Genomic DNA, 27,277 nt, shown 5'->3' with positions numbered 1-27,277 from the left:
ATAGATGACACTTATGACCAGACTGTAGTGGTGATGGTGGTGGGAGGATGTGGGGCAGGTCTTGAATCTAGGTCTATTACAGGGATATATGAGCCATGAGGCAAGGGGTTGGGAGCAGGACTCGTGTAGGGATGAATGAGGATGGGTTCGGAGTAAGAGGGGGTGGGGAAGAGTAATGAGTTGAACATTCATTATGTTAGGGCACAACAAGAGGTAGTCAAAACTCTGGTCGAGAAAGTGATTCAGTTTCTCTAGTCCTGGGTGGTTTTGAGATATGAGGGGAATGCTGCTCTGTAGATGCATGGTAGGACTTTGGAAGATGACAGGTGACTGGAGAGATAAGGCATGGGAGATCCATTTTTGTACTAGATTGGGAGGGTAATTATGGCCTATGAGGGCCTTGGTGAGACCTTTGGAATATTTCTAGAGGGACCACACGACACTACAGATGCAACAGCCTCATGTGGCTAGGTGTACAGAAGGGACTTATTGGTATTGAATGGGTGGCAGCTCTTGAAGTGGATATTGCTGATGGCTTATAGGTTTGATATAGTTGTACATACTAATTTAGCTGTCTTTGAGGTGGAGGTCAATGTACGGAAAGGTGTTGTGTTGGATTGAGTTGGACCAGGTAAAGCAAGTGGGGGAGATGATGTTGAGAGTCTGGGGGACTGTGGATAGGGTGATCACACCCTTGATCCAGGTCACAAAGATATCGTCACTGAATCTGAACAAGGTGACGGGTTTGGAATTCTGTGTGTTTAGGAAGGTTTCCTCTAGATGACCCATGAATAGGTTGGCGTAGGAGGGTGCCATGCGGGTGCTCGTAGCTATACCTCGGATTTGTTTGTAGGTAATGTCTTCTATGGAAGTGAGGATATAGTTTGTTGTGGCAACTAGGAAGGTTATAGCTTTGTAATTCATTGGGTGTTGGGAAAGGTAGTGTTAAATAGCAGTAAGTCCATGGGCATTAGAGATGTTAATGTAAGGGAGGGCCCGCATCTCGTGGTCGTGCGGTAGCGTTCTCGCTTCCCACGCACGGGTTCCCGGGTTCGATTCCCGGCGGGGTCAGGGATTTTCTCTGCCTCGTGATGGCTGGGTGTTGTGTGCTGTCCTTAGTTTAGTTAGGTTTAAGTAGTTCTAAGTTCTAGGGGACTGATGACCATAGATGTTAAGTCCCATAGTGCTCAGAGCCATTTGTAAGGGAGGTTGCATCAGTAGTGGTAAAGGAACAGGAACTGTGGAGAGTCAGTGGACGAATTGGCTGGTATTTTTAATATAGGTGGGCAGGTTGCAGGTAATGGACCGAATGAGTTGGTCTACGGGAGTAGAAATTCTCTCAGTGGCATAATTAAAACTGGACACAATGAGTCGTCCGGGATGCTTACTATCCCACTAAATGAGCCACTGGATGCAGATGGACAGACAGAACTCTTTGGGGCTCTCCCCCCATCCATTCCTTCTTATGGGTGACTTCATTGCACAGAATGTGCAGTGGGGCTTCACTACCACTTGCTGTGGGGGTCAAATTATCGAGCACTTCATCCATCCAGAGAATATCTGCCTGTTGCACTCTGGTCAAGTGACACACTTTCCTACAGCTACAGTGTGATTATCAGCCACTGACCTTTGTGTTTGCTCCCCAGCTATTGCAGACTCAGTTCAGTGGGAAATTTCTACAGATTTGCATTCCAGTAACCACTTTCCGGTGTGGATTTTTCTGCTGACTCAGAGGGTGGTTGACAGGAGGCCACAAAAGTGGATGGTTCAGAGGCAAATTCAGCAGGCCATCTTCGAACAACAAGATTGTGCCCAGGAGATGGTCGGCTGTATCACCTGTATGATCAAACGAGCTGCCACAGATTCTATTCCCCAATCTAGCAACCACCTCAGAGGACAGCCTGTCCCTTAGTGGAATGATGATTGTCACTGGCAATCGGAGCCAAGTGTACAGCTTTGTGGAAATTCACACACCGTCCAACTACAGAAAAGCTTTGTACCTTCAGATCTGTGAGAGCACAAGTTAGGTGAGTGATAAAAAAAATTGAAGAGGAACTCCTGTAAGGAATTTATGACTTCCATTAATCAGTCCACTTCCACTGCTCATTCTTGGGACTTAATAAGCTGGATTTCAGGCAAGGGCAGTTCACATCCCCTTATGGCCTTGTTGAGAAATTTGGTCTCGTTGGATGCGCGTAAAGTTATTGCTCAAGTTTTAGCTGATTATGTTTTTTACCATCAATGTGTTATCCAGACAAACTCCTGCATATCAGGAGTTCTGAGCACTGTGGAGATAAGGCAGCTACCCTTCTTCTCAGATATTGAGATGGTCTACAATCTTCCATTCTCCTTGTAGGAAGTGGAATCATCTCTGTGCATAGCCAGAGACATTACTCAAAGACCGGATCAGATTCCTTAAGACAGGCTCTGTTATCTGTGCTCTGGAGCCAAAGGAGCTCCTATCTTGTTTCAATAACATCTGGTTTGATGGGCTGTACCCCGTGACTTGGAAAGAGGCAATATTAATTTCATCATGGAAACCAGGCAAGGATCTACTGACCCTAACAGTTACCAGAATGAGACTGTACCAGTTGTACAGGTAACACTTTAGAGCATGTAGTTAACCACCACCACAAATACCACCTTGTCGGAATTCCGAGCTCACATGTGCCCTCTCATTGTGCTACTGTTCTGCCCTTGACAACTTAATTCTGCTGGAGATGGCAATACAGTATTCCATCTCTGAAATTGGTTGGTGTGTTTTTTTGAGCTTGCAAAAGTGTACCTGCTTGGAGGTATAACACCCTTTGCCAACTTCATGAATGAGGACTAAGTGGACATCTGCCCCTTTTTATCCAGTCATTCCTCAAGGACTAGCGCTTTCGATATTACATTGGTGATACTTTGACTGATTGCTGTGTTCAGGAGAGTGGAGTCCTCCTATGAACTGCACACAGTGTCACACTGTTTACAATCCCTATCAATGGCATCTGCTCAGCATTCCGTAGCTCTTTATTTGTGGATAAATTTACAATCTTCTACTATTCCTCCAGGTGTAAAATGACAACATAGCTACTGCAGCTGAGCATCAGGAGGCTGGAAGCTTGGGCCAATAAAATTAGTTTTAGGGTCTCACAAGAGAAGACTATGTATGTCAGTTTTAACTGTGCTTGTTGATGTTTTATTCATCCAGAGCTCACAATAGGGAAAAATTTTTCACATCTTAAGGGTAAAGTGCACTTTTTGGGTCTGTAATTTGAATCAAAATTAACCTGGCTCCTGCACCTGAAAGATCTGCAAATAAAGGGCTTCAGATCATTGAATAATTTGAAATGCCTCGGCAGAAAGATGAGGGGAGCTGACATGTTTCTCCTCCTGCAACTTTATAGGGCATTTGTCAGATCACTGTTATTTTATGGCAGTGTGATTTATGGATCAGCCCATATTTCTTGTCTCAAGATGTTAGACACTGTCTTCAGTCTCTGTGTGCAAAGGCTGGTAAACCACCACTCTAGATTTGGTGGCACCTCTTTCTGGCTCAGCAGACCCTGAAAATCTGTGTTGGTCATTGGCATTTAGTGCAGTAGTCCATCCCAACTTTGAGTGGCTGTTCAGAATTAGACACAATGTGACTAAGCCTTTCGAGATATGTGCTGTTGACTGTCTCGAGGATTTGGTTATACCAGACCTCAGAATACACATTTGATGAAGGGACAGATTGCAGCCTTGGTGTCTTCATAGGCCCAAAGTGATTTTTAGCTTGACACAGTACAAGAAAACTTGTACTTCAGATTACATTTATACAACTGTTTTCTTCCATTTTAAGAACTTAACACAGTTTTATTGTTCATATGGATGGATCTTAGCAAGAGAATGCCCTAGGTTGTTCAGCTGTTTCTCTGATTGGGTTTTTAGAGTGCACGTTTAGGATCAATGAGCAAATTATGAAGTGGTGTTATGTGGCATTATGATGATACTGGAGTGAACATACAGGTCTCACAGTACAAAGTTTCTTGTCCATTCTGCCTTGCTCAGTGCGCTACAAGCTGTCCACACACTAATCGATTCATATCATTCATAACTCATTACAGTGGCCCCAACACCATGGCAAGGTGGTGATCTTTTGCTGACTATCTGGACACATTGGGAAACAAGGAAATGACATACACGATAGCACGATAGTGATAAAGCAACCAAAGAAGCATGTCAGGATGGAGTTTTATGTTGATGTGCCGTTCCCTTACATGCTGTCATCTTCTTTTTGACAGATGAACAACACATCTGTGGGAAATTGAATGTTTGGAGGTGACAGAAAATAAACTGTGGTCACTCAAGGTGCTGGCAGACTTCATGCCCACCTCACCAGTGGAATGTAGTAGTGCTCATCAAGCTTCACATGGGACATAGGCATTTAACACACGGTTTCCTCTTGTGGCAGGAGGGTCCACCACTCTGTGAAGTTTGTGGTGTACCACATTTGGTTTAGCATATTTGGCTTTGTATATCTTGTGTATGACATCGCAGCAGCCCTTGGTTTAGCTGGAGACCTGTTCACCATGCTCACAGACACTGACACCAGTGTTACACGGGTCCTGTTGTTTTGTGAATTTTCGGTCCTCATCCCTAAAGTGTTGGGAAGGAAAGGTGGACTATAATGCATTACAAACTACTCTGCCACCCACCCCACTCCCCTCATGAGAATGGCATGTTGAATTTTCATCAGGGCATTGATGTTAATGAAGTTGAATACCCCACAGCCAAAATAATAATCATTGTTGTCATTATCAAGAATTGGAAAAAGCCTCCTCTAGGGGTGATAACACACAGGATGAGAACCAGTGTCCTGATCCCTGCATTATACTTATTGTAATTTTGTGCAGTATTAGTATTCTGCACCTCAACTTTACAATTCTATGCCATAAATTAAGGTATGGGAAAATTTTGCCTTGTGAAACTATTATTAATGTTTTGCTGGCAGCTGCTTCTGATATCGTAGGTGCATGAGCAGATATAAGCCACAGCTAATTTTCCCCTCGTATCAAGCTTATGTGGTTTACCCATGTAAAGCTTTTGTCTAGGTAGGAATTTTAATGTTGCCAATGCGAGTGGACTGTTTTAAATTTTGTGCAGAGTATTATGATTTTTAATCGTTCTAACATTTAAAGTGATCAAAGATCATCAGATAGAGAGTAGAAATAAATTCAAAGTTGGAAAGAAATTGATTAGACAGGAAGTCCAAATTGTATATCATGACTGTGTTCTTAAGAATAAGGATTCCCTATAGTAAGTTAAGTTTTGCCACAGGGTCGTAGAAAACAAGTTTGTTCAGATATAAAAAGTACAGCTATTTAACACAGATGCTTTGGGAAACACCCAAAGCTGCTGTAGGCTTTAAGAAGGTAAAAGAAATAAAATCTCAGTTGGAAAGAGAGAACAGTAAATCAAGTTTCAAGCAAATGATAGGAATATCTTAGAGTATGCTGTGATAAAGGGAACTGTTGGGCAGTTAACAAGAGAAGATGTAGTCAAAAAATTGATGAGAGAGTTGATTGAAAACAATGAATGTGAAAAAGATATGGCGTTATATTAATGTTTTTGATTGCCTTTTGCCTGTTCACCCATTTACCATTGCTATACTAGAGGTTGAATGTGGCCTCCTGTAGTCATTGACAGTGTCATTTTTGTTTGGCATTTGTTAAAAGCAATTCAGTCATGTACTGATGATGTGTTGTATCACTTCCATGTCTAATTTTTGGCTGCATGACAAAATGATCTACAAAATATTTCAGAATGAAGTTTAAAATCTCAAAACCAGACACCTGAGTAAAAATTGTCGATAGTAGCCATTGAAAGGTGGTTTACTGAGTTCGTGGAACATTTCAGGCACAGAAACCTACAAGAACTGACCCAGGATGGCAGGATCGTAGTCAAGATGGAAGGAGGGAGGAAGATGGTGACGAACATGTCCGAACTGAAAGACTGAGCGAAATCTCGCGAGACACAAAGTCTGATATTGTACTCTGTCTAATATAAGTTAATTTTTATTCTTTCTTTTCATTTTTTACGTAAATATTGCTTTGTTATTTCTATAAGTACCATAAGTACTCTAATTAAAATCAGTCAATTGTTTCACATAAATATTGCTTCTTCATTTGTCTATCATAAGTGCTCATGTATATTCATATTGTCAGTCAAACGGGAATTAACATTCTCCATTAACAGGAATCGCCTTAAAACCGCCTTTCTATATCTGTTATTTTCATCCTCGTCACTACCACTACTACTACTATTATCTTTTTCGTAACCACTACTGCCACTTTCCATCTTTCTTTTCGCTCCCTTCTCCGATACCTCCAGCTTGTCTTTCACCTTTAGCCCACAGACGCTTGAGTCAGTCACGACCTTGGACACACCTGTAAATATGTCTTCCCCCGCGAAATCCAGCTTTTGTCCCTCTTCCGGCCAGCAGGTAGACGGAGCGCGCTCGGTCCTACAGGCGGCCACAATGGGATGGACCGGTTCCGGCGGCGGGCTCTTTGTGTCCCACGTGAACGCCCAGTCGCTAACGGCTCACTTCAACGAGTTCTGTGACCTGTTCTGCCAATCGCTGTTCCATGTTATCCTCGTCTCTGAAACTTGGTTGAAACCAAACATTTCTTCTGATGCTATCCGAATCACTGGTTACTCTCTCCTAAGGGCAGATCGTGAAACACGATGCGGGGGTGGTGTGGGTGCCTATGTTCGCTCTGATCTGAGACCTACTATACTATGCACATCGGATGCAAAGGGCGAAGGAGAAGCAGAGTTCTTGTTTTTCGAAATAAATACATCAAATCAGAAACTGCTAATTGGAGTAATCTATTAACCTCCAAACGTCGGTGCTATGTCCTCCTTTCAGTCTGCCCTGTCCTCGCTCGTGACACTGTATGAACACATAATCATTATGGGCGACACAAACATCGACTTACAGTTAAAATCTCCCTCTGCAGAAAAACTAAGGAGACTGTTCCACTCCAATGATATGAGTTTAACACCGCTGGACCCAACTCATCACACGCCACACAGCCATACACTCATAGATATAATAGCAACAAAGCGACCAGATAAAATAATTCGCGCCAATCAGACATCCGCTCCAGGACTCTCTGCTCACGACGTGATATTCTTAAATTACTCAGTATATACTACCAAAGAAAAATCTCACCTGGTAACCTACAGAAACCTAAAAAATGTTAACCATGACGCTCTTCAAAAGGATTGCTCAGACATCCCTTGGCATGATATAAGCAATGAACCGACTTTAGACGGAAAAATTCGGGAATTATGTCGCAAAATTATTGCACTATATGATAAACATGCTCCTCAACGCACTGTCAAGGTAAAGAGAACTCCCGCTCCGTGGCTCACCACTGCATTACGCCAGTTAATGAATAAACGTGATGCTGCACATAGGGCCTTCAAGCGTAACCCAACTCCCGAGGTGTACGAAGCTTATAGGAAACTCCGAAATAGAACCAAGCAAAGCGTGAGGAATGCCAAAATCAGACATGCCCGCTCTGTCGTATGCGGCATATCAAAACCTGCTGCACTGTGGAAAAAGCTGCGCAGTTTCGGTATAGGGAAGCGAAGATCTGACGCTGTTTATCAAGCGTCTGCAGAAGAATTAAACGATTTCTTCTCAACAGCTGTAAACTGCCACGCAGCGACAAATTACCAGCCCCAAAATATCAATCTCTCGAGAGACAAGTTTTTCCTAAAACATGTCACTACCGGCACAGTACACAAGGCAATTATGAGAATCTCTTCAGAGGCAGTAGGAAATGATGGAGTGAGCATTGACATGATTAAGAACGTCGTAAACACTATTACTCCAGTTATCACAGACATCTTCAACCTGTCTCTTGTCAGTAGTACATATCCTACTGAGTGGAAGCAAAGTTTAATTCAACCTATACCCAAGACTGACAACCCTAAGTCGCCAGGTGACTACAGGCCGATCAGCATACTACCTGCAATATCTAAAGCCCTAGAATACATCGTCCATGAACAGCTGACGGATTACCTCAAAACTCATAACATCCACGACAAATATCAGTCAGGCTTTCGAAAGCACCATAGTACAGCAACTCCATTAATCAAAGTAACTGATGACATTAAACATGCTATGGACAGACGTGAAGCTACCATCCTAACACTGCTTGACTTTAGCAAGGCTTTTGATACAGTTGACTTTGATATATTACTAATTAAAATGAAGCAGCTGAATTTCTCAAACAGCGCAATACACTGGTTCGACAGCTACCTCAAAAACAGAAGTCAACAAGTCATTTGTGGGTCGGAAAAGACATCATGGAAAAACGTGCGCTCTGGAGTTCCCCAAGGCTCCGTCCTTGGTCCATTACTCTTCTCACTGTACATTAATGATATTTCTCCAGTGATTCACTCCTGCAACTACCATCTATATGCCGACGACATCCAACTGTACATAAGTGCAAGCCCCAAGAACATTGCTGACGCAGTAGCGAGTATGAACGCAGTTCTTTGCTCTGTTTCTCGATGGGCACAGAACCTAGGTCTGAAACTAAACCCCAAGAAATCCCAGGTCATACTTATATCTCATCCAAAGTTAATCAGTCGGTACTTTCGCGAAACAGTCCCTCAAATACTCCTCAATGGTACCCAACTACCATACAAAAAAACAGTAAAAGACCTTGGAATAATCTTGGATGAACACCTAAACTGGGAAGAACAAACAGTCACAGCTTGCCGGAAATCGCTCTCCTCCCTACATGCAATTCAAAAATTTAGAAAAATATTTCCAACCCATGTTAAACAAAAATTAGTCCAAACACTAGTCTTGCCTAATCTTTACTACTGTGATGTAGTTCAACACGGCACAAATAGTGAAAATTCGAGATGCCTCGAGCTAGTGATGAATGCTTGCGTTAGATACGTATGCAATATACGGTTGTATGATCATATCAGTCCTTCATACTCCCAGCTAGGTTGGATATGCCCACATAAGGCACGCGATCTCCACACGATGTGCTTACTTCATCGATTTCTTAGCCACTGGTGCCCCCAATACTTATTCTCACATTAAACACCTATCATCATTCCACAACCGCAATACCAGATCGGATACGTCTAGCATCTTGGCTGTACCTTTACATAACACAAAATCTTTCTCCATGTCATTTTCCATCTCAGCCATACGACTATGGAATGCGCTCCCCTGTGATCTGCGTCTTATTCAGAACCACTTAACATTCAAGAGGGAACTCAAGACTTACATATTAGGGACGGTATAGCCACCATTGTTGTGCTCCTCTCATCTTTTTCTTTCTCCTCTCCATCATAGCTTCGAATTTTACCATTCTATTTCTCTTCCTCTAACCTATCTACCTCTTCTATATCTCTTTCACCCCATTCTATCGTCTTATGTCTCTGCTTGATGAGAATAACTCACAAGCTGCGAGAATATAACGAGAAAATTCCCAACTAGCAATAGGACTGACATTCATGAAAGAAAAATATGTTTACTTTCATATACATAGTCAATATTATTATTATTATTATTATTATTATTATTCTTGATTGTTATAATTATTTTTTGATTGTTATAATTATCATTGTACTACTTTTATAATCTCTATTTTTTTTCTTTAACATTAATACTGTATAACAAGTTATATGCCCTTAATGTTCTGTAGAAACTGAAATTTGTTGAATCTGAGTATGCCTGGTTAGGTGTAAGAGGGGGCCTGAAGGCCCTAATCTTGCCAGGTAAAATAAATGCATAAATAAATAAATAAATAAATAAATAAACTGTGTGAGCCATTGAATGCCAAATAATTTATTCATTTGGATGTGCTTTTTTATCTAGTTTTTATTGGAAGCAGCCTTAATCTATGGAAATGTGTATCTAGAAATGCGTTAAATTTAGTATTACTATGACAGGTTTTGGTTTGTATCATTTCACTTGTCACTGCACAGACTCCCCATAAATCAGTCTGTTGTGGAATCATGAGGTACTTTTTCATGTTAATACTTGGCTGCGATATTGTCGTGTTCTTGCAGCTCAATGTGGTTCAAAATCTCATTTATGACAATCTAAATGTTAATCTATTGTTTATAGTCTTTAATACAGGAATGTTATCTACTATGTTTCTAGTCTCGTCCACACTAATCATAGCAAAATTTACAATTGCTCACTCATTGTAACAGTTTCGTGGTTTTTCTCTCTTGCTTAAGACACACACAGGGGTATTTCCTCTGAAAAGGACATGGGTGATTCCGTTTTCCGTTCTTGTCAAATTGGAGCTTGCACAATGTTTCTAAGATTTGTGAGTTAAAAGATGTCAAAGCTCAAATTTTGTCTGCTTTGCAGTTTGTTAGTGTGTGACAGACTGTTTCTACCTGATATTGTCATGTTTCACATAAAAGATGATTTAATGGTGGTAGTGTCTCGATAGGTTAATAACCTAATTGGCAGTCATTATTTTGTTATGTACCAAATTTCACACTTCGCTATGTGTGCTGTTTCGGTGGTAACTGTTACTTTTGCTGTGAAATTAGTAACTACGGAATGGTATGAATTATCCTTACATACACTAGGAATGCACATCCAGCCTTATACTGTTTGCAGTTGTCTGTGGAACAATGATGGTACACAGGCATACACCTCTTGAAAGCATGTTGACGGCCTCAAACATCTTTTCTTTAGGGCACCGAAAATATCAAAACTGTATGGGGAGAGATCAGGACTGTATGGAGGGTATATAAGGGCTTCCTAGTGAATCTTCTGCAGCATAGTCGAAACTACCTTGGCAACACATGTGCGGGCATTTTTTTGCATGTTGTTTCAACTATGCTGCAGGGAGTGTTGCTGGGAAGCCTTTACACATCCTCCATACAGTCTCAACCTCTCCCTGTGTGATTCTCATATTTTTGGAGCCCTGAAGAAAGACATTCATAGCCAATGATAAGCTTTGGATGACGAGGAGCATGTCTGAGTACAGTTGGGGTTCTTTAGGCAACCACAAACATTTTTCCGTGAGGGCATTGACCATCTTGTCTCATAGTGGAATAAATGTACTAATGGTTATGGTGATTTCTATTGCAATAATAGACAGTTCACTTCCTTTTTGTCCATTGTCTCATTTTCATTTGACTGTCCTTTATAATTGGTAAGAGATGTAAAGAAATATTTGCTAGAGTTTCAAAATTTATTTATAGTGTTTAATACAGTCTTTGCCATCTAGACATAATTTCTTTCAGAGTATGAATATAGTGTCCTTCTCTTTAGTTTCATTTCACATTTTTACCCCAAAATGTTCTTGGTACTCGTCTGAAGTTTTGGGTCTGAAGAATTGGTATATGTACTTTTTATTGCAGGTAGACCATCCTGATGGTCAGGATACAATGGTGCTGACTTGTGATGCTTGGTGCATGCTGCGGTGCAAACGTGTGGTGGAATCTGACCCTGACCCACCTGGAGATGCTCCATTCTCACTGTTACCAGCTCTTGAGGATGGCTATTTTTCTGATGTCTCCATCACTGCCAGTAATGGTCGCATCTTTGCGGCACATTCGTGTGTGCTCAATTTGTCTGCTCCTGGGGTACGTGTTGGCCATTATTTTCAGTTCTTGTCACATGTAATTCAACTTTTATTATGAAATATATGTACAAAAGAAATTTATTTATATCTTTCACATAATTAATTTTTGTGCACTATCTGCAAATATCACACATATTGGTGGGTAAAAAAGTAAAAAAGACAGTGACTTTTGGGTGAGGAATGTCAACATTTTTGTGATTAGTAGAAGCCTCGCCAGTAAATGATTCCTTGAACTCTATAAAATGTGAGCTATTTCATTCATTGTGAATTTTTATCCACCAAATCACTTTTCAACTGTAACAGTAAATTATTGCAGTGTCCCAAATTTGGAGGCAGAGCGGATGAAGCAACTGTAGGACACCATGACAATTTTTGTTGTAGCAATTAAACAAGATCGTGGATGTTTCAGATTGGTTAACGAAAATCTTATTGTTCACTAAAAGGGTTTACTTTTCGACTAGTCATTTGTGAAATTCTGTGGAAAGGTTTAATATGGACATCGTTTATCAGTTGACAGAATAGTTTTTGTCTGCATTGTAGCATATTACAGTGGGCCAAGTCTGCATGTTTTATTGTTTCTTTCTTGAGGGTGGGCTGTAACTTATTCACATTTTACCATGTCTACAACAGTGCCTCAAAAACTGATAAGGGTTGCACTGCTTAGAAATATTCATGCAATTCAATTTTATGTCATGCATAATCAGTCTGGATACTTACCTTGTTGACATCACCACCACATTCAAATGGATTTTAAATTCCTGTTCACCTGGGTACTTTCAGTATATTCCAGCATGTGGACTTCACTTAGCAACCTTCATACAAATAATTATGATGTTGTTGTACCACTTGTTTGTCAAGTTGGCTAAGTTGTCTTGGGCACTTAGCGTCATGTATACTCATAAGATCATTCCGAATTTCAGTGAGTTGTTCATGGATTACAACCTGGCAGCAGAGTATCAATTATAATTTGTCAGCTCTTCTTCTGTTTCCTCCTTTGTTTCTACAAGCAGTAAGTAGTGCTCTGTGGACACTCAAAATTCATTTACACAGTTTCACCAAAGACCCACTTTATCTACTTTCAGATGCTGTTAGTGAAGTTCTAACAAGAAATCAGTAAATTCAGTTCGTGCCTGAGCTGAGAGAGAAAGGTAAAATTCAATCTCAGTTCCAAGTGAGTTGCCTACTAAACAGTCTTCATGTTTTTCAAAACTAGGAATTTGGGAATGATATGTTAAGTGCATTTTTGCTTAAGAATTTTCAAGTACTGCAAACTTCCTCTCAGGAGGCTCGCAACTCTCTTCTTGGTATTTGTGTGATGAGGTTAGGTCCCCAAGCTACTGCAGTACTTCTTCCTTCCCCTTGATGCAATTTTATTCTCAGAGGATCTTTTCTCAGACTTGTTTTCTAGGACTGATTCTCTGCTGACAACTTAGCTCGCTTGTATGATATATGTTATGACTTCTCCCACTTTGTCTCTTATTTTGCATTGTATATTTTGATTAACATAAGTTCAGTCCCCACATTTGGGTTTGACCTCCACCTTTTCAAAACTTTGTATGGAATTAGAAGCCATTAGAGAAAGATTACCAAACATCCAGCATGGTAGCCAGTCCATATGGGGTTTTGTGATGTACCCACAAAGTAGTAGACCCCTGACAATGCAGAGATCGCACTATAAATGCCTGAGCTGTCACTTTCCTGTACATGCCAATGAATAGGTGCCTGTCAGTTGGGAGCACTGGGTCTCCCATCACTGCTTTGTGGCATCCATGGGGAGAGCTGGCACTGAGAGCAAGCAGGATCATGGTGGGTATCTGGTGGTATGAAAAGACTGAAGTTATCAGCTATGATCATAAGGCCCTGGCAATCTCTTCCATAGATTGCAATTTAGTGCCAATTGTTCCAAACACAGGAATTTTTCCACCTTGGCACACCAGGGAGGAATGCAGCCACATACTATTGTATTTTTCTAGTTCATGCCTGAGCAGACGGAGGGTCCTTAATTAAGGTGCAGTTCCCACCAAATCCTGGGCATTATTGACTTGTAAACAACTTGATGATGTACCTCATAACTCATAAGAACCTAAAGGTGGTGCAAGGTTTAATTTTCACCACAACCTAATGCTGCAGGTGGATGAAGAATCATGCAAACATTTGATAAAGTGATGAATACACTTCGTATGTCACAAGCCTGCCAGACGACAAGGTTGATACTGTAATATTTGTCCCTACTTTCGAGGGTGGGGGGTGGGGGTGGGGGTGGGAGGATTCATTTCAAGAGAAGATCAAAATCTTGCTTTATGGCTGTGATGTGAAACTGTATTTCCCACTCCAAGTGTGATGATCTAAACACCAACATATCAGGCATATGTTTCCCAGTATTCATGTGACCCAATTTGTGGAGACTGTTCCTGGCCACTTCGTGACAGCCCTGTCCACTGCCATGTGTCTGTGTCAATTGTGGGATCAGTCATCCTGCCCAATCTTCGAAATGTGCTTTAAAGAAAGTGACATCCAGGGAGATCTCCAATTACCTCTCATATTTTGAAACTTTTATGATTGATAATATCGTGTGAAGGGTATTGACTTTTACCACTACCGTGGCCAAAACATTGGCAGTACCTGGTATACTTACTCAACATCAACTTCCAGTAGTAATGCAGATAAATTAGACGACTGTGGGGGTCATAAGCCCTCTCATCTCATGGTTCCTGCAGTACCATATTCAGGAACAATGCCCTGCTCCTGGCCAGAGAAGCAGTATCGTCCTCCATTGTCAAATAGTGACAGGGTTCCCTTCCAGGAACTCCCCTCAGGAAACCTGTTCAGAAGTGCTCTCTCCATTTTCTCTGCTACACCCACACTGGATAAGCTATTACAAGAATATTGACAGACAGAAGCAGTGAAAGAGAGAGAGTAAAATCTTGGAAGAAGGCTACTAGGGTGTCCTCAGAGATTCCTGTTCCTCCCACACGGACTCTGAACTGGTGTTAGTTTATATTTTTTCCACTCTCACCTCTGTTTGTCTTGGGACATGACCTGTTTACCTGACCCCTCCACACTTAATCAGAACGCCCATGATGATATAATTCAATGGAACTCAATATGTATTACTGTCACCTGTGAGAACTAAACTGCAGAGCCAAAGAAACTGTTACACGTGCCTAATATTGTGTAGGGCCCCCGCAAGCATGCAGAAGTACCCAACATGACATGGCATGGGTTCAACTAAAGTCTAAAGGAGTGCTGGTGGAAACTGACACCATGTATCCTGCAAGGCTGTCCATAAATCCGTAAGAGTGCGAGGGGGTGGAGATCTCTTGAGAACAGCACGTTGCGAGGCATCTCAGATATGCTCAATAATGTTTATGTCTGGGGAGTTTGGTGGCCAGTGGAAGTTTTTAAGCTCAGAAGAGTGTTCCTGAACCACTATGTAGAAATTCTGGACATGTGGGGTGTCACATTGTCCTGATGGAATAGCCCAAGTCTGTCAGAATGCACAAAGGACATGCATGGATGCAGGTAATAAGGCAGGATGCTTACATATGTGTCACCTGTCAGAGTTGTATCTAGATGTATCAGGGATCCCATATCACTCCAACTGCACATGCCCCACACCATTACAGAGCCTCCACCAGCTTGATCAGTCCCCTGGTGACATACAGGGCCCATGGATTCATGAGGTGGTTTCCATGCATGTACACGTCCATCCACTTGATACAATTTGACACAAGACTTGTCCAACCAGGAAACATCTATCCAGTCATCAACAGTCCAATGTCAGTGTTGACAGGCCCTGGTGAAGTGTAAAGCTTCGTGTTGTGCAATCATAGGGCATGCGACTGGCCTTCGGCTCCAAAAGCCCATATCGGTGATGTTTCATTGAATGGTTTGTACAATGACACTTGTTGATGGCCCAGCATTGAAATCTGCAGCAATTTGTGGAAGGGTTGCACTTCCGTCACGTTGAACGATTCTCTTCAGTCATCGTTTGTTCTGTTCTTGCAGGTTCTTTTTCCAGCCACAGTGATGTCAGAGTTTTCATGTTTTACTGGATTCCTGATATTCACAGCACACTCGTCAAATGGTCGTACAGGAAATTCCCCACTTCATTGCTACCTCGGATGTGCTGTGTCCCATCGCTCGTGTCCCTTTTAAACTCACTTAAATCTTGATAACCTGCCATTGTAGCAGCAGTAACCAATCTAAGAACTGCGCCAGACGCCTGTTGTCTTATATAGGTGCTGCCGACCGCAGTACTGTTTTTCTGCCTGTATTTGAATATGCATGCATTTATCAGTTTCTTTGGCGCTTCATTGTAAAACAACTAATTTCATCCTGTTCTGTGACCTGTGTTGCTCACCAAGAAACACATCTCACTGATGACCATTCTCCATATCTTTGAAGTTACTATGTGTTCTGTCAGAAATGCATTGCTCATAAGAGCATCTGGAGGGGTCTGTCTATTGGTTTGTACAGATGTCATCAGTGAGTGGATTTTCCTCCATAGTGCAGTGGAAGCAGTCATTTGTAACCTTTCTTTACCATGAGGCATGGCATTTAAATACCTTGAGATGATCACTTCAGTCCAACAACTTTCCTTGCCCCCTCCCCCTCCCCTTTCCTCCTGGTTGGGGATTTCATTGTGCTTCACTCCATGTGGGGAAGTAGCATGTTGTCTGACAGGGGCCTTCTGATCAACCAGCTTCTCTCCAATCTTGATCTCTCTCCTCAGTGATTGTATCCATCCCCACTTCATTGCCATCCATGGTGCTGATTTGGCCATCAACCTTACAGTATCTTCCCTGAAACTTTGGCTTCACTAGAATGGTCATTCTACGATGATATTCGTGGCACTGATCACTTTCTGATGATTGTGTCATACGTTGTCACCATTCACATTGAGTTGTTTGAAGAGTCAACTGACTGTTATACACCTCTTCCCTCATTTCCATCATCTGTCAGATAGTATTGACAAGGTTGTAGGAGACATTTCGTACATGATCCCTCACAGTAAGTACTATTTGTCTATCTGCAGGCTGCCCACCTGCACCCCGAATGGTGCTTTGTGGACTAAAGACATTGCAACAGTTGTGTAGATCATCGAAGGGCCCCGTAATGTCTCAAGAGTATCTGTCAGACAACTCTCATAACTTTCAAGCAGCTTCATACTAAGCCTCACTGTCTAATTAAACGCAGTAAGAAAGAATGCTGGGAGTGCTACATCCCCTCCTTCCGAATGTATGCATCTTTATCCGAGGTGGACCAAGCTCCATAGCCTGCTGGGTTGCCACAGATCAACAAATGTTCCAAGTTCCCTCCTTTATGGTTGTATTTCTACTGATGCATCTGTTCTTGCTAAACACCTTGCAGGTCACTTTGCAACAGTACTGGCATCCTCTTCTTATGCATCTACAGTGTGTTAACTGTAAGATGGCAGAGTTGTGAGGGGAGTGCGGAGAGAGGAGGAAGCAAACATTGGCTGGTGAGGGGAGAGGAGTCGTTGGTGGGGGGGGACAAGACACGCCTACCAGTTGCAATACTGGCACTACAAATTGCGTGTCATGCTTACACAAAAGCAAACAAAAGGCTTGGAAGTAAAACTCGCTTTAAATGTTGTTCGTAAACAAAACTGAAATCATGAGATTTGTAAATGGGGTGAAGCAATTTTTTCTGCTCCCTTTCCCTTTCGCAGCATTCAGTCACACGCAATATAATTTTGCGAGCATTGCTACTTAATATTGGTTTCCTTCTAACTGTAAGCCTACCGGTAGGGTTATTGGCGACTCCCGAGATGGGCCAGCAACTGCCTCTTCACTCATTTTGATAATGTTTAGCACAACTGCACAATAAAAACACGCAGAACAGTACAGCGCAAAACAATAATGAAGCAGACGAAAATGGCTACCTTGTACAACACAGTCAGCTACGTAATGTTGGCAGCAGTCGAAACTGCGTGCCTACCGAAGCCTCCCGACGTTTACCGACTTCTACCGATTCAGGTCTAGGGAGAGGTCTGGCATCTAAAAGTTTACACACTGTAGCTTCTGAACACATGAGACAAGATGGAGACATCCCCCTATCATTTGCGACTTTTCATCGAGTGGGATCTCCTTCAAGCTCTTCACTCATCACATGATATAGTCCCAGACTCTGACTTTTAATCAGGCAATCCAAAATCTTAATGTTACTCAAAGACTCCATCTACTCAGGGTCTTTGTCAGTAACAACTCACCCACAGTTGAAACATCATCTGGCAGGCTACTGCCTCCTCTAATAACCTCTGCATTATCCAGGAGACTACTGCTGCATGGTGATCCTCATTCTATTCCTCGTGGAAGGATTCCACTGTCCTGTGTTGCCCTTTCATCAGTCATATTGGATTAACTTTTAGTATTATTTTATATAATGAGCCGCCACTGCATTGCGCTTGAAGAGTCTCTCGGACTGTGGTCTCTAGGTGTAATACCCCTCCTTCTGGGTCTCCATGCGAACCATGATCTTCCGTATTCTCTGCCTCTAATATTGGCGGACAGTTGAACTGGTTATATCTTTTCTCTGTGAAAGTGGTTTTTATTCTCCGATGTAATGTTTTGAACTAGTTTTGATCCAGGGCAAGGTAGTTGGGGTAGGGGTGGCTTCTGTCGCATGCTGGCTCTGGAGACTTTGACCATCCTTTGCCGGCTGCATTAGTCACCCCATTTTCAGATGCGGTTAACCGCTTATTCTGTCACACCATTTATTGTGTTTTAGGGTTAACACTCCAGTGAGTGGTGGTGGTGGTCTGCTCTGTAACACTTTATAGTGGATCAGGAGTGGGATGACTATGGGAGGGATGACCCCTGCCACATACAGAGTCCATACGGACACTCTTCTGGCACCACCCACTTGCTGATCTAATTTGTCTCACCTTATTTTATTATTGTCAGGCCATATGATATTCATTACATTTTTAGCTTCCTCTCATTTACTATTATGAATCAGCTGGCACGGCCTTTCTTTCCTCTGTTACCGTTTTAGTCCCCGTTTTAGTCCGAGAGTCAGAAGCAGGTGAGCCTTCTCTTGCCAAAGACGAGCCCTGGGAGAGCCTTGGTCTGCTTCTGACCTGCTTACTGGTCCAATCTCTCTCTAAATTTTTTCTCAGCTCTGGTGTCAGTATTGCTTTCAGTGCCTTGATTTAACCTCTCCTGCATGCTTTCATAATTTGAGCAAATTTTTGGCTGCCATCGCTGACTCTAGATGGATGTCTGCGACTCCAGATGACCTATCTATTGACAGAGGTCTGATGTAGCTTGCTGTTTAACCTTTTAACCCACTAACCAACCAAATATGTAGACAGTGACTAGAAAACTTTGGTTACGTTTTTTATGGTGCTTGTTAGTTGTATTTGAAATAGCCATTAAATGCACAGTGCTCTGGAATGCAGTTGTCAGTTTTTCCCCCTATAATTAAATTTTTATGTATTTCATGGAATAATATACAGATTGGAAGAAAATAATAACTATGTGTATATATTTGTGTGGTTCTTGCCAATATAAAGTGGAAATGAAATAAGAGGTTGAAACTTGGTGACATTTTAAAACTGTCAGATTTAGAGTTAGACTCTGATGTTTATCTTGTCTATTGCAAAATTAAAAATTTGTCTCTAAAATTGTGCACTTGGGTATCTGGTGAGGGAATATTAGCCAAAAAGAAAACTATAATGTAGGAGTTAGATAAAAGACCTGACTAATTAGTTGGAATATGGCAATATACTTACACACAAAGTGATGAAATTTTCATATTTAGAAAAAGACACTGAGTGAGGTGGCACATTGGTTAGCACACTGGACCTGCATTTAGGAGGACAATGGTTATTCAGATTTAAGTTTATAGAAACTTCTCTAAATTGCTCCAGGTAAATGTCAGGATGGTTCCTTTGAAGAGGGCACAGTTGATTTCCTTATATGTACTTTTGTAATCATTTATTGTACTCTGTCCCTAATGACCTCACTGTTGACAATACATTTCTCTCTAATCTTCCTTCATATATACAAGGGAGAGATAAGGTGATAATTTTTAGTAGTGATGGGATAGGTGCGGGAAGGTCATCCAGGAACTGTTCAAAAGATGGGAAAAAATAAAATAAAAAACTGACAGTGGAAAGTAATAAACCTGATTTTGAAATCATTCTCTGAATTATTTTGTGACCATAATAAGTATGTTTTTGCAATTTAGAAAGAAGATTACCACAAATGCTTCAATGGAATACCTGTTAAAACTTGTGCTTGCACAGGTGGATTGGGGGCGTCAATTGGCTGGTCTTCCAGAGGATGTATTGGGCACTGTGTTACACTACCTGTATTCAGAGTGCCTCCCAGCGAATCTGGCAGAGGGCACTGCACGCCAGTGTGCTGTCGCCACCCACGCTCTGCCAGGCCTGCAACCTCTCGCTCGTCTCTGCGAACTCTACCTCAAGAACATGGCACTCAAGCAGCGTGAGTACTTTGTTATACATTCTATTGGAAACTGGAATGTATGCTTAAGATGCAGATTCTTCAACTGCCCACGTAAAATGTGTGGTGTAACCCGAAACTTTGAGTTGGAAAGAGTGAGTTCCTTTATTCAGCAGTTGAATTCGAAGTTTTCCTTACTGATGACTGCAGTTTCCTACAGTTCAATAAGCTCCTTAATGCACATACAATTCTTTAGTGTGGATGTGGTTTGTGAATGTGGTACCCTTGAGCACTTATTGGGGTTAACAATTCTATTTTAGAAGGTGGGACAAGAGAAATGCTTGGAGAAAAAGAACTAAATAATTTATCCATTTTTTGAAGTGCCCTAAAACTGATGAAGATTCCTAGATAGTAATAAAACTATTATTCTTTGTGGGACACATTGAAGTAAGTTTACAGATAAAAATTTGTTATCTACTGATTAATGATCAGCTACTACCCAATTACTGTCACTTCAAAAGTATGATAATGTGGGAGACATTCCAGTCACCGTTGTTCCCCTAATAGTGTTAACATCACGCAAGGTATCTTTTTTCCACTGAGATCTTTCATTTCAGAAAAATGATAAATTGCAAGACAAGCTGGAACAATTAGGGAGTCCATTCTGTGCAACCCATTCTTATTGACTTGTACAGGAGGTGGATTCCAGAATGATATTTTCACTCTGCAGCAGAGTGTGTGCTGATATGAAACTTCCTGGCAGATTAAAACTGTGTTCCGGACCGAGACTTGAACTAGGGACCTTTGCCTTTCGCGGGCAAGTGCTCTACCAGCTCCTCTAAATGATCAACAAGGAACTGAGGCTTCATTGTCAAGAAAGATTCACCATTAGCTCTCGAACATACAAGGTACCGGGGCAAATAAGATCCGCTGCCATCCTTAGCCTGACATCCTCCCATGGTGTGGCAAGGGGACAATTTGGGGTTGTACTTCTGTGCATTGAATTGAGCTTATGAATGCTTAGAGACTGCTGGTGTTTCACCACCAGCAAGAGATGATGGACTACGCTTCATTGCATGTCATCCACCCTGATGCCACCCACTCCGACCAGGGGCCCTCCCCACAGGTGCCACCCAGCCACAGCAAAGGCCACCTGGCAGGATGGCCATTGCCGGGAGTCCCGATGCCCCTGAGGGATGGGCATCTACCCCTTGGCATTTGTGGGAGGTTAACAGTGCAGGCATCAGCAGAGCAATCCCTGTGTAGTCAGGAGGATACAACCAACAGGGTACATGGTGGCTCCAACATAACGGACTGGCTACCTTGCTGGATATCAGGATCAACCAAGAAAAAAAGTCCATTATCATCATCAGTGTAGAAAATGATACTTGATAGAAAATTATGCACCCAGGAGGGTCACCTCACCCAACAGTTGGAGAATGAACAGAAGTGCAGATTCACAGTGACAAAGGATGCGATTGGTCTCGGCACATGATGGACATGATGCACCAAGTAAGGCGCCCTTCCCTAATTGGCTCGCTCTTCGGGAAAATTTTGGGAAAATGGAAGTCAAACCCTACACGGGACCATCACAAAGGCCAAAACATGTGAGACTCCTTTTAGTCGCCTCTGAAGACAGGCAGGAATACCTTGGGGAGGTGGAGGGATTGTCCAAAACGAGATCTGGGTCAGTCTTGATCAAAACGGCATCCTCTGCCCAATTACGGACGTTACTAACTTGTGACAATCTGGGGGAACTTTCTGTAACCATCACACCCCATAAGAGCTTAAATATGGTCCAGGGTATTATATTTCACAGGGACCTTCTTTTGCAGTATGACAATGAGCTGATGCCGATTTAGAGCGGCAAGAAGTACATTTCATCCGGCATGTACACTGGGACCCAAGGGATAATCAGGTTGCTACTGGTGCCTTCATCTTGGCCTTCAAGAGTGATACATTGCCCGAGAAGGCCAAGGTGATGGTCTACCACTGTGATGTAAAGCCCTATGTTCCTCCCTTGATGCGGTGCTTTAAGTGCTGGAAGTTTGGCCATGTCTTCCCACTGTACTTCCAGTGTCACATGTCGAGATTGCGGATGCCCGTCACGTCCCAATACTTCATGTACCATGCCTCCTATCTGTGTCAACTGCGGAGAGCACCATTCGCCTTGCTCGCCAGACTGCAGTATTCTCCAGAAAGAAAGGAAAATCGTGGAGTAAAAGACCCTGGACCGATTGACCTACACTGAGGCTAAGAGAAAATTTGAATGCCTGCGTCCTGTACATATGACATTGTCTTATGCCACTGCTACAACAGTTCTGGCACCACAAGCTCCGCCATCCCAGGTCACCTCTCCTAGCTGGAAGACCACACCTGCACCCTAGATGGTGGGGAGCATTTCCCTCCCTGTTGCTCCTGTTCCACCTACTTCAGGAGCAACCCTCTCCCCCCCCCCCCCCCCCCCCCCCCCCAACCATCGGGGACATCCGTCACCACTTCTAAGCCGGAGAAGCTTCTTTGGCTTCTCTCGCTAGAAAGGGGTCCCTTGGGTCACTCCTTTCCCATGTTTCATCTAGTGGGAAAGAAGACACCCACCAGTGGCTGAAGAGCCCAAAAGCAGCTGGTTGTAGGACTTCATGCTCATTCTCAGTCCACGAGACTGAGGCAGTGAAGTCCTCCCAGCCAGGGAAACCCAAGGAGCAATGAGAGAAATCCAAAAAGAAAACCCCTAATACCAAGGAAATTACGCTGGCACCCACACCATCGCTATCTACAAGCTCTGCGGCCCCCCCAGGGGGTCCACAACTCTTTTGTGGATACGTGCGTAGCGAGCACGGGACCCCGAGCTGATGTGGCCTTCCTTCCTTTCCGGGCTGCATACCTTCCCTTTCCACATCCTTCCCCATCCCCCATCTTTGCCCCCCCCCCCCCCCCCCCCCCCTCAACTCTGGCTCTTTCCTACCCTTTCTCCCCCTCTGGGAGTATGGTTTGTGCCTACGTCCGGAGACGGACGCTCTCAACTGTTACAAATTCCTTGCTTTCTATACTTGCAAGTCTTCGTCCTTCCTCTGTCCTTCTCTTTTCCTTCCCGCTTCTCTCTGCACTTTTCTCCGCTGCGGCGTTGGAGACCCCTCTTCTTTCCTTTCCCTTTCTCTTTTTTCCTCCCTGTGTGTGTCTGAAGGCCGACCCACGCACTTCCATGCGTAGCCGGTGACGGGTTAACGCGTAATTCCCCGCCCCGGGTAGACAGGTAGGACACGTACGTACCCCCTGGTAACGGCCATGCCCAGGGAGGGGTGATTACCTGAGCTGATACCTTCCGAAAGTGCCGATTGGTCCCTCCATCCGTTTGTCGGGAGGTGTGACCTGAGGTGTGAACAATCACCTAAGGCGGGAGTGCCCTCAGTGAGGGCCCCCACAAGGGAGGAGCGCGCCATCGGAGACGCTGGTAATCATGGGGGATTCTTCCGCAATGGTTTCCTCACCTTCCACTATGTCTGCTCACAAACGAAAGTTCACTGAGTCTCAGCCACAGACAGTTCTTCCATCGTTGCCACAGTTCCTTGTTGTTTCTCGGTCTGACGAAGGTCACGACTTCTCCACGGTCAACCCTTTCATTATTCAGAAAGGTGTCAACGCAATTGCAGGTCCTGTAAAGTCTTGTTCCAGATTACGGAATGGCACCTTGTTGTTAAAAACAGTTAGTGCCCTCCAGGCACAAAAATTGCTGCGTACTTCTCTGCTCCACACCTTCCCTGTCCGGGTGGAATCGCACCGTACCTTAAATTCCTCGCGTGGAGTCGTTCATACACGCTCCCTCGATGGATTGTCTGACGAAGAAATTCAGCACTACCTGTCTGACCAGGGCGTAACAGCTGTTCATAGAGTTATGAAAAGGGTTGACACGAACATCATTCCAACCCGCACTGTCTTCTTGACATTTGACAAAGTTCAACTCCCATCGAAAATCAAAGCAGGCTATGAAATAATTTCCGTTCGCCCTTATGTCCCAAACCCTACGCGTTGCTATCGGTGTCAGCGGTTCAATCACACCAGCCAGTCCTGTTCCAATCCGGCCAAATGTGTTACGTGTGGCAAGGATGCCCATGAGGGTGCTTGTCCACCTCCATCCCCTCGCTGCATCAACTGTATGGGTGACCACGCTGCTTCCTCTCGAGATTGCCCTGTTTTTAAGGACGAAAAGCTCATCCAGGAAATAAGAGTGAAGGAAAAGGTGTCGACCATTGCTGCTCCAAAATTATTCGCCAGTCGCCAGCCCACCGTGCCTCAGACAGGAAAATACAGCACTGTCCTTGCTTCTCCTCGGCCAACAAAGGAGGCGGCCACGCAGACTTGCGACCTCACCTTTAGTGCCACGGTCGTCAGATCGGCCAGCGCAAAGGTCGCCCGTTCAACCCCACCACTTTCGCCTGCCCACTCTATGGCTCACCCTTCATCGGGTTCTGCTAAATCTCGAGCCCAAAAGTCAGACACCAAGCCTTCCAAAAACGAGCATACTCATGAAGAGTTTTTACGTACCGCAACTTCCCAACCATCGGTTCCTCCTTCATCTAAACATCATACTTCTAAGAAGGCTACAAAGAAACCCAGTTCCTCTCCTTCTCCGCCAAGACGTGTCCCATCTACAGCACCACCTGGCGGAAATCGCCCTCGGCCGTCTTCTGTGTCGCCGAGGCGCACTGCTGGTGGCCGGTCAACCGGCCAATCGCTGGTGGCAGGAGCTGCTCCAGACCAACCTATGGATCAGGATCTTCTGCCTTCGGCTGACTGCCATTCCATGCTGTCGGTCGCTAGCTCCGAGCAGTCTTTGAGTTGTCAGCAACTTTGGTCACATTCCTCCATTTTCTGTTCACCCCATGTCCATTATCCACTGGAATATCCGCGGCATTTGAGCCAATAGGGATGAATTGTCGATCCTCTTATGATCCTACTCGCCGGTCATCTTCTGTCTTCAGGAAACAAAGCTGCGTCCCCATGACCGCTTTGTTCTCCCTCATTTCAGTCCATCCGATATGATCTCCCCTCTGTTGAAGGCTCTCCAGCCCATGGAGGACTCATGATTCTTCTCCATGATACTCTCCATTATCACCCAATCCCCTTAAACACTTCCTTCCAAGCTGTCGCCGTCCGTCTTTCCCTTTCCGGATACACGTTCTCTCTTTGTACTGTATACATTCCATCGTCCACACCAATGGCACGAGCTGATCTCCTTCATCTTCTTGGTCAGCTTCCACCCCCCTATTTGCTGGTTGGGGACTTCAATGCCCACCACCCGCTTTGGGGATCTCCACATCCTTTTCCACGTGGCTTCATATTGCTAGACGTTTTCCACCAAGCGGATCTAGTTTGCCTCAACACTGGGGTCCCCACATTTTTGTCTGCCTCCACGACAAATTTATCTCATTTATCTCATTTGGACCTTGCGGTCGGTACTGTTCCACTAGTTCGGCGCTTCGAATGGCTCGCCCTTGATGATACACACTCGAGTGACCACTTTCCATGTGTCCTCAGACTGCAGCCTCAACTGCCATATATGTGCTCGCGACGCTGGAAGTTTGCCCAAGCCGATTGGACACTTTTTTTGTCTCTAGCGACATTCGATGACCGTCGCTTTCCCAGCGTCGACGATGAGGTCACCCATATTACCGACGTTATTCTTACAGCTGCGGAACGTTCAATACCACGCACCTCCGAATTGCCCCGGTGCCCCCCAGTTCCTTGGTGGAACGAGGCATGCCGTGACGCACCACGTGAGCGGCGACGTGCTCTTCGCATTTTCCGTCACCTTCCTACTTTGGCCAACTGTATCCGCTATAAGCAGCTCCGTGCGCGATGCCGTCGCGTCATCCGCGATAGCAAGAAGGCAAGCTGGAAATTCTTTATTAGCTCATTTAACACCTTCACTCCCTCCTCCGAAGTTTGGAGTCGGCTTCGACGGTTCTCAGGCGCGCCTAGTTTCTCCCCGGTCTCTGGGCTCACTGTTGCGCATGATACATTAGAGGACCCCGTCGCAATTTCTAACTCATTGGGTCAGCACTTTGCTGAGATTTCGAGCTCTTCCAATTACCCGCCAGCGTTTCTCCCGAAGAAACGTGCAGCGGAAGCGCGACCTCTTGCTTTCTCCTCTCCAAATCGTGAAAGCTACAATACTGTTTTCTCCATGCGGGAACTCCAACATGCACTCTCTTCTTCTCACTCCTCCGCCCCAGGACCGGATGGTATCCACGTCCAAATGTTGCTGCATTTATCAACCCATAGTCTGCGTTACCTCCTTTGCCTTTATAATCGAATTTGGACCGACAGTACTTTTCCCCGACGATGGCGGGAAGCTGTCGTCGTTCCTGTTCCGAAACCTGGAAAGGACAAACATCTCCCCTCTAGCTATCGCCCCATTTCTCTCACGAGTAGTGTCTGTAAGGTTTTGGAGTGTATGGTGAATTACCGTTTAGCTTGGTGGCTGGAATCCCGCAGTCTTTTAACACCTGCCCAATGCGGATTCCGAAAGCATCGTTCTGCAGTTGACCATCTAGTTGCTCTCTCCACTTATATCATGAATAATTTTCTCCGGAAACGCCAAACAGTAGCAATATTTTTTGATCTGGAGAGAGCATACGATACCTGTTGGAGGACAGGTATCCTCCGCACACTGTTCTCTTGGGGCTTTCGAGGTCGGCTGCCCCTTTTTCTTCGCGAATTTATGGCAGAGCGCACATTTAGGGTGCGGGTGAACACTACTCTCTCCCGTACTTTCTCCCAAGAAAACGGGGTACCCCAGGGCTCCGTGCTGAGTGTTGTACTGTTTGCCATTGCCATCAATTCAATTATGGATTGTCTCCTTCCTGATGTCTCGGGCTCCCTCTTTGTGGACGATTTTGCGATCTACTACAGCTCTCAACGGACTAGCCTTCTTGAACGACGTCTTCAAGGGTGTCTCGATCGCCTCCACTCTTGGAGCATCGACACCGGCTTCCGTTTTCCTCCCAGTAAGACCGTTTGTGTTAATTTTTGGCAACGTAAGGAGTTTCTTCCACCCTCCTTACATCTAGGACCTGTCAACCTTCCGTTTTCAGACGTCGCTAAATTCTTGGGTCTTATGTTTGACAGAAAACTATGCTGGTCCTCCCACATTTCGTATCTTTCGGCTCGCTGTCTGCGATCCCTCAACACCCTCCGTGTCCTGAATGGTACCTCCTGGGG

General features: G+C 44.1%; 1 protein-coding gene across 2 annotated transcripts in view; it reads left to right on the top strand.

Annotated features, from left to right (window-relative positions):
- Nucleotides 1–27,277, top strand: part of LOC126180933 (uncharacterized) — a 131,621-nt gene that overhangs the window by 11,156 nt on the left and 93,188 nt on the right. For both annotated transcript variants that reach the window (XM_049924731.1, XM_049924732.1), the window contains exons 4-5: nt 11,398–11,622; nt 19,897–20,098. In XM_049924731.1, coding sequence (XP_049780688.1) covers nt 11,398–11,622; nt 19,897–20,098 — 427 coding nt within the window. The remainder of the gene's footprint in view (nt 1–11,397; nt 11,623–19,896; nt 20,099–27,277) is intronic.

The sequence above is a fragment of the Schistocerca cancellata genome, chromosome 1, assembly GCF_023864275.1.
Source record: "Schistocerca cancellata isolate TAMUIC-IGC-003103 chromosome 1, iqSchCanc2.1, whole genome shotgun sequence".
Classification (NCBI taxonomy): Eukaryota; Metazoa; Arthropoda; class Insecta; order Orthoptera; family Acrididae; genus Schistocerca; species Schistocerca cancellata.
The sequence above is the reverse complement of the archived record's forward strand: the minus strand, read 5'-3'. Positions and strand labels throughout refer to the sequence as shown.